This window comes from Triticum urartu, chromosome 1A (assembly GCF_056163025.1).
Source record: "Triticum urartu cultivar PI428250 chromosome 1A, HENAU_Tu73, whole genome shotgun sequence".
In the NCBI taxonomy this organism is placed as follows: Eukaryota; Viridiplantae; Streptophyta; class Magnoliopsida; order Poales; family Poaceae; genus Triticum; species Triticum urartu.
In genome coordinates, this window is record NC_141873.1 from 587,732,775 (window position 1) to 587,742,759 (window position 9,985).

General features: G+C 46.8%; 1 protein-coding gene and 1 pseudogene across 1 annotated transcript; one reads left to right on the top strand and one right to left on the bottom strand.

The window, feature by feature from the left end:
• Positions 1 to 305: 305 nt before the first annotated feature.
• On the bottom strand, positions 306 to 4,578 carry LOC147993162 (uncharacterized; annotated as a pseudogene).
• Positions 4,579 to 7,953: 3,375 nt separating this feature from the next.
• LOC147993163 (uncharacterized) lies at positions 7,954 to 9,013 on the top strand. Its single transcript, XM_087542452.1, has 2 exons — positions 7,954 to 8,398; positions 8,479 to 9,013. The coding sequence occupies exons 1-2, from the start codon at positions 7,954 to 7,956 to the stop codon at positions 8,949 to 8,951; spliced, it is 918 nt and encodes a 305-aa protein (XP_087398578.1). The 3' UTR covers positions 8,952 to 9,013.
• Positions 9,014 to 9,985: the final 972 nt, after the last annotated feature.

Here is a 9,985-nt window from a genome sequence, read left to right on the forward strand (position 1 = left end):
AGATCAAGAAACAACAACAGGGTCTTTATTGTCTTCTCAACAAGACGGGCCGGCAAACTTGGATCTCCCTCCAACTGAATCAGTTTGTATCTGAACACACCGAGTATTGCTGTTAATAACACAGTTACCAAACATCATGAGTACGTCAAAAGACAAAGATGAACTGATGACATATCTTCTAGTTGAGCAATGTGTGTGTGCAATGACAAGTTCACTGTGTGTGCAATGACAAGTTCATGTAGGTTACCAAGGAATATTTTGCTTACAAGATGTTGAAACGTGAATGTGTTGATCGCCTTCTTTGTTCAAGACTGTGGTCCAATCTCATAGCAAAATTTCTTCTCCGGCGATTCATTCTTGAAAGAAGCTATGGAGATACATGGCTCCATTGTTTCTTTACCACTTGCCACTTCATCATTGCTCGTTCGCTTTCTACTAGAGGAAGGTGCTTCATGTTGACTTGCAGCATCTGTAAATGGTAAGATACACACAGTTTTACTCACAATTCAATCGGTAACAAAAGATTCAGTCTATCACGACAGTGGCTCGTGCCAAATGGTGGCATTTTCAGCTCAATTCGATAGGGAAGCACTGAAGTTACTAGTTATAACCTTATAAATCAGTTTTCTTCAAATTTTCATGTCATGGTAATCAGTTGTCTGCAACAGGTGACAAGCAAAGAAACTGCAAATTCATGTCATACCTCGGCAAGCATACGGTTGAGGTGTTGATCTCTCACACCTAGAAGTAGCCACCAACCCAGTAGGTGGCCATGGCATTTGGAAAGGGAAAGCCATGCAACGATGACATCGAAACTTGTCCTTGAGATCAATGACGATATGAGAATACACAATTGCTAGTCCGGCAGACACCATATGGACGGAGAAGCTCCGGTTCAAGCTAGCAAGCTCTCCTATTTGGCTTTGCTTCTCGAACTCCCACGCATGCCCACCGCCGCCGCCCTTCTTCTTGAGCAGCCACACTTGCAACATGGTTGCGCCGACGATATTCAAAAGGCAACACGCGCCGGCCTCCAATGGCGTAAACTCGTGTACGTGGAACTGGGACCGGGACGATTGAGAACGCCATGGTGCTGGTGTCCAGCAAGAGCGAGGAATTCATGTCATATTTCCAAAAGATGAGCCCGGCCGTGGCAGCGTGCATCGGCCGCCGCATGCGCTTCGCGGGCACGTCGATGCCGATGCCGATGCCGTCCACGTCCACCCACGGGTGGATGCGCCACCCTGCCGCCGTACAGGAGCCGTACTCCATGGCTCGCATCCTTTGGCCGTCTCGCTCCCGCTGCACGGTGACCACGCGGAAGCAGCACGGCGCACCACCTTCTCCATCTCCATGGCCGTCGAGCAAGCAGTCCGATATGCACTCAGGCTCGGGGAGGGCTTCGTTCCGTGGACGGGGCACGGCGACGTGCCGGTGGGAGACGGAAACGGGATCGTACACGGAGAGGGACTCGCCTCTGCAGAGGAGGAGGCGGCCGTTGCGGAAGTCCCGGAGGCGCCACGCCGGATCGTGCTCGAGGCGGGTGAGCAGGAACTCGCCCCCGCGCGCGGCGGCTGCGAGGTCTGGGTCCGACCGGACGGCGGCCGCGGGGTGGAAGATGGGGAGCCGGTCGAGGTCCGCGTGGGTGACGAAGAGGCCGAGCACGGGCGACCAGGGGTGAAGCTCGCGGAAGCGCCGGAGGAAGCGGGGGCTTGAGGCGATGCCGCGCCAGCGGCGTGACGCGAGCGAGGGAGGCCGGCGACGGGAGCCGGAGCAGGATGTCCTCGATGTTGTCGTCCTTGAGGGAGTCAACGCTGGTCTCCATCAGGAGGAGCTGGAGAGCCGTGGAACGTGAAGTGGCGGAGCAGCTGAGGATCTGCTGGTGGTGGATGTGGCCATGGGGGTCAGTGCAGAGCCATGAGGAATTGTGTGGAAGCTTCTCTTTTTTTGCCGGCGAATCGGCCGGCGACAACAATCCGGCCGTCCATACTTATTTAATCGAGCTGCACCAACGTAAATAAGCTATCAAATTTCTTTTCAGTTTGTTTAATACACATCTAGATATTTTTTTAAAATGTCACATCTAACCTTTCGCAAATATATAATGTAGCAATAAGAAACAAAAAAATACTAGGACAAAAAGTATACCATAAACAGAATGAAAATCAACTTAAATGTAACATAGTTATGTTACATCTATATACAGAACCTTTTCTTTTTGTCTCTTGTGTTTTTTTTTTGTTTGAACTATTTTGTCAGTTGCATTTGTTGGTTTCCTTTGTCTTTGCTGGATCCTAGGCACCGGTGGTCAAACCCAACGTAAATTAGCTAAAAAAATTCGAAAAGGGGTTTTACCCCAGCCTTTGCATCAGAAAGATGCATACGGCTCATATTAATAAAAAATCCAGCAACAAGTCTTCAAGTCTTGAAGTGTGAAATAAACAAATGCTCATAAGAGCTAAACAAAAAACCACAACCGGCTGGCAAATAAAATAGGAGCAATACATGCCTATCCTATTACATGACCGCCATCCAAACCGGTTGAAAATATCCCGAGCTACCATCTCTTATCGGGTAGACGCAGTAACCAAACGATTCCTGACCTCTGTCGGAGTGAGTAGCGACCACATACGGGTCAACGCCGTGGCCCTGAAGATAACCTGCAAAAAGTGAATGTTCGTTGATCTGTTAAAAACCAAATCATTTCTGTATTTCTAGACTGCCCATAATAAAGCACAAACGCCAACACAAATGTGCCTCGCTGTATCGGAGTCAACCCCATCAAGCCACGTTCCAAATAACATGTTGATGGAAGTAGGCGGATTAATATTAAAAGCAATATGAATCGACCGCTACAGAATCTTAGCCAGCGGACAATCAAGAAAGAGGTGTTTGGTAGTTTCGTTATGGTCACAAAAACTACATCTAGCAAAGCCCACCCAGTTGCGTTTTGTCAGATTATCCTTAGTCAAAATAACTTGTTTATGCACAAACCACATAAACACTTTGATTCGCAAAGGTACCTTTACTTTCCAAACGTGCTTCGAGGAAGGAATGACGCTAGAGTTTATGACATCCAGATACATGGATTTGACCGAGAACACGTCGTTCTTAGTTAGTTTCCAATACAGCTGATCTGGCTGCTGGACAGCTGGACATCCATCAAACGTCTTACAAGATGAAGCCAGGCCTCCCAACGATTTCCAACTAGCGTCCTCCGAAAACTAATATTGAGGGGAGTGGATTGTAGAACGGTTGCAATGTAGTCTTCTCTATGTTGAACAACGTTGTACAGAGTAGGATATTGAAGTGCAAGGGGAGTCTCCCTAAGCCACGTATCCTCCCAGAACCTCGTATTAGCTCCATTTCCGACTATGAACCTTGTCTTGTTGAAAAAGAGTTGTTTGACTCTCATCAAGCCTTTGCAAAAAGACGTAAATTAGCTAATACGTCAACAAATTTGTATTTTAATCAAATGATGACTTGATCGCGAGGACAACAATATTGATTTGGTTTGGTTATATCTTGCGATAGGTTGTGATGATTTTGTTTGGTTCTGCAAACCGATGACTATAGAAATGCGTGCTTTAACCAATGCAACCAAAAGACCGATCTGATGAAAGAGACTAGGCTGCACATCATACGTCAACACTCTCCCTCACGTGTGGCTCCCTCAGGCCTAAACGTGGACCGAAAGTGGGCTGCAATTAGTGCGTGCTCTAACCAATGCAACCAAAAGATCGATCTGATGAAAGAGACTAGGCTGCACATTATACGTCAACACTTCTCCTCACGTGTGGCTCCCTCAGGCCTAAACATGGACCGAAAGTGGGCTACAATTTAATTGCGCCAGCCGGGTCTTGAACTAAAGACCTCTTGACTCTGATACCATGTAGAAGTGCGTGCTCTAACCAATGCAACCAAAAGACCGATCTGATGAAAAAAACTAGGTTGCACATTATACGTCAACAATAACTATTGATCATGTAGATGAACAATGGTTGGGCCCGTGTTGATGCTAGCAACCGCCATGGTGGTGTCAAGTGACTCGCGTGTACTTCTTTATATCAAGACTCTTTCATGTCTTCTTCGATGATGTTATGGATATATGGATCAATGGTCCAATAGTTGGCCATTGAAAGGTGTGTCTCTACCAACGAAATAGTTGTTACCTATTCCGAATGAGGTTTTTTACGATACATCATACTACCGAACTAAAGGGATAGTATTAAACTAATCCAACGGTTAATATGGTAGGGATCAAAGGTTGGCTCGAGGACAGTTTGGTGATTTTCTAAATGATAGTTTACGTCAAAGTTTGAATGACGACGCATCTTGCCCAGAAGAGCACCCTCGCGACCCACCAATCTTCGCCGCCGGATGTGACAAGCGCCGCCACACAACACGCCTTTGACTCATGTTGCGCTGCATACTGCCATAAGGCGAGGCACTTCTGCACGGCCAGGTAAGAGAAAGCTCGATGGGGAGGGTCCCAACGCCGCCGGCCAGTCCGTATCCATCGCTGCTCAGCGTCTCCAGATCACTGGCGCATCTCCTCGCGTCCACGCCGGCAAACATGTCGCAGCTATGGGATGAGTCGGCGGCCCCTGCTAACTGGTTCCTAAGCTGCAGTACTGATTTTCACCTTAAATCTGATGGGCGCAGTATGGTTTGATCGCAATTTAGAATAATATAATACTAGGTCGTAACTTCAGTATCATCTACCATCAATAAAATGATGTATTTTTTTATCAGACCTTTGTGAAATAATTAATAGAGATAATTGTATCCATCAATCGATGCAGAGGCCGGGGGTTTAACCTCCTTTTCAAAAAAGCTAGCCAACGCCATTGCTGCGAGGTCGCGTGCTCAAATTCAAGTACAGCCAAATATAAGTGAATTGCCCAAAGTGCCCCTAACGCCTGAATATAGTACCCGTTTTCCGGTGTAGTATTAGCAAATCTGGGCCACTAGATCAGAAAAATAAACGGTCCAAAATAACTTGATGTACTGTAAAAAGGTCTCCGAATGAGCAACTCAAGTAGGATATTCAAAACGTGTGAAGTTATAATCCTTTTCTTCATGAATTGCCCTCACTCCCTCCCGCGTTTTGCCACGCCCAGGCAACTTGAGAGTGAACCCCAATCCCTAGGGCCACTTTCCTGTTGGGGAACGTAGTAATTTCAAAAAACTTTCTACGCACACGCAAGACCATGGTGATGCATAGCAACGAGAGGGGAGAGTGTTGTCTACGTACCCTCGTAGACTGAAGCGGAAGCGTTGACGCAACGTAGAGGAAGTAGTCGTACGTCTTCCCGATCCGACCGATCCAAGCACCGTTACTCCGGCACCTCCGAGTTCTTAGCACACGTACAGCTCGATGACGCTCCCCGGGCTCCGATCCAGCAAAGCTTCGGGGATGAGTTCCGTCAGCACAACGGCGTGGTGACGATGATGATGTACTACCGACGCAGGGCTTCGCCTAAGCACTACAACGATATGACCGAGGTGGAATATGGTGGAAGGGGGCACCGCACACGGCTAAGGAACGATCACGTTGATCAATTGTGTGTTCTAGGGTGCCCCCTTGCCTCCGTATATAAAGGATCCAAGGGGGGTGCGGCCGGCCTAGAGGAGGCGCGCAGGAGGAGTCCTACTCCTACCGGGAGTAGGACTCCCCTCCCGTTCCTTGTCCAACTAGGAGAGGTGGAGGGAGAGAAGGAAAGGGGGGGCGCCGCCCCTCCCTCCTTGTCCAATTCGGACTAGGGGGAGAGGGGGCGCGCGGCCTGCCCTGGCAGCCCCTTCCTCTTCTCCACATTAGGCCCATAAGGCCCATTAACCCCCCGGGGGGTTCCGGTAACCCCCCGGTGCTCCGGTTTTATCCGAAACTTCCCCGGAACGCTTCCGGTGTTCGAATATAGTCATCCAATATATCAATCTTTATGTCTCGACCATTTCGAGACTCCTCGTCATGTCCGTGGTCACATCCGGGACTCCAAACTAACTTCGGTACATCAAAATGCATAAACTCATAATAACTGTCATCGTAACGTTAAGCGTGCGGACCCTACGGTTCGAGAACAATGTAGACATGACCGAGACATGTCTCCGGTCAATAACCAATAGCGGGACCTGGATGCCCATATTGGCTCCTACATATTCTACGAAGATCTTTATCGGTCAGACCGCATAACAACATACGTTGTTCCCTTTGTCATCGGTATGTTACTTGCCCGAGATTCGATCGTCGGTATCCAATACCTAGTTCAATCTCGTTACCGGCAAGTCTCTTTACTCGTTCCGTAATACATCATCTTGCAACAAACTCATTAGTTGCAATGCTTGCAAGGCTTATGTGATGTGCATTACCGAGAGGGCCCAGAGATACCTCTCCGACAATCGGAGTGACAAATCCTAATCTCGAAATACGCCAACCCAACATGTACCTTCGGAGACACCTGTAGAGCACCTTTATAATCACCCAGTTACGTTGTGACGTTTGGTAGCACACAAAGTGTTCCTCCGGTAAACGGGAGTTGCATAATCTCATAGTCATAGGAACATGTATAAGTCATGAAGAAAGCAATAGCAACATACTAAACGATCGGGTGCTAAGCTAATGGAATGGGTCATGTCAATCAGATCATTCATCTAATGATGTGATCCCGTTAATCAAATAACAACTCTTTGTCCATGGTTAGGAAACATAACCATCTTTGATTAACGAGCTAGTCAAGTAGAGGCATACTAGTGACACTCTGTTTGTCTATGTATTCACACATGTATTATGTTTCCGGTTAATAAAATTCTAGCATGAATAATAAACATTTATCATGATATAAGGAAATAAATAATAACTTTATTATTGCCTCTAGGGCATATTTCCTTCATTTCCTTCCCCCACTTGATCCCTGCCAGCATCCTCCAGCGGCAGCGGGGTCCTCCTACGTGGTGCCCCATGGTTCCCTGGGCCATGGAGTTCGTGGCCCGTGGCCTTGCTTCGTCCTGCGTGCCACATCGCCTCCTATGCATGCCACCACTTGCAGGCCATCTTTGGTACATTTGGCAGCTGGATGGCGCCTTAAGCTTCTTTTCCTCCTTTCTCCTCCCCCTTGCATGAGCATCTCCGGCATCGATCGAGGCCTCCTGCGGCGACACTTGGGAGACTCCTTCTTAGATCTGGCTAAAGGTGGCCACGTCTGGCCCTCCCGTGCGGCATCCTTGATGGGTCACATGTCATCCCCGACCAGGGCCTGGTGGCCTTGTCGGGGTTGGCTCGAACTCGGTTCATGATGCTACTGATTTTGGTATCTATTTGTGAGATGGCACTGATTGTTTGGCATATATTTTTGAGGAAACGTGTATCCGTAAAGTAACATCATTTTTGTATAGAAATGTCGTCAACTGGGTCTGCCGAATGGACCGATGAGAATACTCGGATTATCGTGGAGTTGTTTGTGAAACAAGTGAAGGTTGGAAACATGCCAAGCACTCATTTGACACCCAGTGCATATGATGAGGTGGGAAAGGAGTTCTTGATGAGAACTGGGCTTGAGTACACACCAAAGCAAGTGAGGAACAAATGGACCAAGTTAAAACGTGAGTACAACACATTCAAGAAGCTCGAGTTGCGCGAGACTGGAGGGGGTTGGGACTTTGAGAAAAACACTGTTAAACAAGATAATGAGTGGTGGAAAAACACTGTTAAACAAGATAATGAGTGGTGTAGCAGTCATATTTGGCAAGTATTGTTGAAGTTGGGTGATGAAGGCCGAGCCTCGGAAATCTATTTTGAGTGGATTTGGACGGCTTCAATAGACTATTGCCACACCGGGAGAGACCTACACAATGTTGAGAATGATGGCAAGTGTGTTCTTTGATCTTCATGACTTGTTGGTACGTAACTATGGTCTAAAAGAAACAAGCTTTGTTAGCACTTATGAGTCTCTTGCTATGTTCTTGTGGACATTGGGAGGTTGTGAATCAAATAGAAGAACTCAAAATTGCTTCAAACATTCAGCGGATACTATCCATCGTAAATTCCATGAGGTTCTACAATGTGTAGTGAACATGGCATCTCACTACCTTAAGCCACAAGACCCAAACTTCCACATTGTGCATGATCTAATTAAAAAGGATAGGATGGCTTATCCTCATCTCAAAGATTGCATTGGTGCAATTGATGGGACTCATATAAGAGCTTCTATTCCCAATGGGCCACCAAAAGTTAGGTACATTGGGAGGACGGGCATGACAACTCAGAATGTGATGGCGGTATGTGACTTCGATATGCACTTTACTTATGCTTCAATTGGGCAACCTGGTTCTATGCATGATACAAATGTATTATACCATGCAATTGAGAAGGACAGGCCCTCCTTCCCCCATCCTCCAAAGTGTGAGCCTTTCTTTTCATTACAAGTTTACACATGATGTACTCTATCCTCCAACTAACATGTATGTGTGTTGTCAATTTAGGCAAGTATTACCTTGTAGATGCCGGGTATCCTAATAGAGATGGATATCTAGCACCATACAAAGGAGAACGGTATCATGTCCCTGACTTCCAAAGAGGTGCACCTCCAAATACTCCTAAGGAGAAGTTCAACAAGATTCACTCTTCCAGACGCAATTGCATAGAGAGAACCTTTGGAGTGTGGAAAATCAAATGGCAAATTCTCCTCAAGATGCCAAACTACCCGTTCCAAACACAGATGAAGATTGTTGCAGCTACTATGACATTGCACAACTATGTTTGCCTCCATGACAAAGACGATCTCCACTTTATTCGATGTGAAAGAGATCCGGATTATGTGCCAACAATTCCGGATAGATATAAGAAGTATGTTATTCCTCCGAGTGCATCGGATGCTTCAACTTCAGAGGCAAGTGCTCCTGACATGGATAGGTTTAGGAATGAACTAGCCACGGCCGTTGCTCTTGGTTGGTGAAGTCATGCTTCTGGTCCATACTATTTGTTCCCTGTTTGATTTGCAAACATATGCAAATTTGATGCAGCTTTCATGGTACTGCATATGTCAAACCTTGTGGTTCTTCATCTTAACTTGAGGGAATTCAAAACTCTACATGTTCAGTACATTGTTTGCATTTGTGCTAGCTGAAACTGCTCCCCGTACAGCCAAAATTGCTCTCTGTACAGCCAAAACTGATCTCTGTACATCGAAATATCTCTCTGTACAGCCAAAATCGAAGGAATCTATATAGACAAAAAAAAGAACCTACTTCTAATCCGGCCTGCAGTGCACATGTAAGCCCAACCGGCTTTCACTACTGAAATGGGCTTTACACCTGTCCACCTGAATGGGCTTGATCCTACATTACTAGGCTGCCAGCCCATGCATACGCAGTTGCTCCTCGCCGCTGCACCGAACGCTCGCTGGCTCCACGAGAATCCAGCTAGCGCCAGCTTCACGAGAATCCAGCTAGCGCCAGCTTCACGAGAAGTTGGCTTGTTTTGAAAGCCAACGAGCTTTCGAACGGGGCCTAAGTATCTTCACTCCAAAACTTTGTCCCAGGTGACAGCGAGGCCGACTGACTCACCTTTTTGGAAAGGGCTTATGAGAGTCAAATTAGCCTTTTTTAATAGGACAAAGTTTATTATCGGCAATGGTGCTAGCACATGATTCTGGGAGGATACTTGGCTCGGAGAAACCCCCCTTGCACTTCAATACCCATCTCTGTATCGTATTGTTCAACGACGTGATGCTTTCGTTGCAACGGTACTTCAATCCATTCCCTTTAATATTCAGTTCATGAGGACGCTAGCCGGTAATCGTTGGGAAGAATGGCTTCATCTAGTGAGTAGACTGATGGAAGTTCAGCTGTCTCAACAGCCCGATAAATTACGCTGGAAGCTTACTAGGTCTAGAGAGTTTATAGTTAAATCAATGTATCTTGATGTTATCAATTCAAGCTCTATTCCTAGTTCCAAATATGTTTGGACTATCAAAGTTCCTTTGAAAAT

Excerpts from the sequence above, each read along its gene's own strand:
- LOC147993163 (XM_087542452.1), top strand. The coding sequence starts at position 7,954 with ATGTTCTTGTGGACATTGGGAGGTTGTGAATCAAATAGAAGAACTCAA. Across the intron at positions 8,399-8,478 it reads CTTCCCCCATCCTCCAAAGT|GCAAGTATTACCTTGTAGAT; the intron begins GTGAGCCTTTCT and ends TTGTCAATTTAG.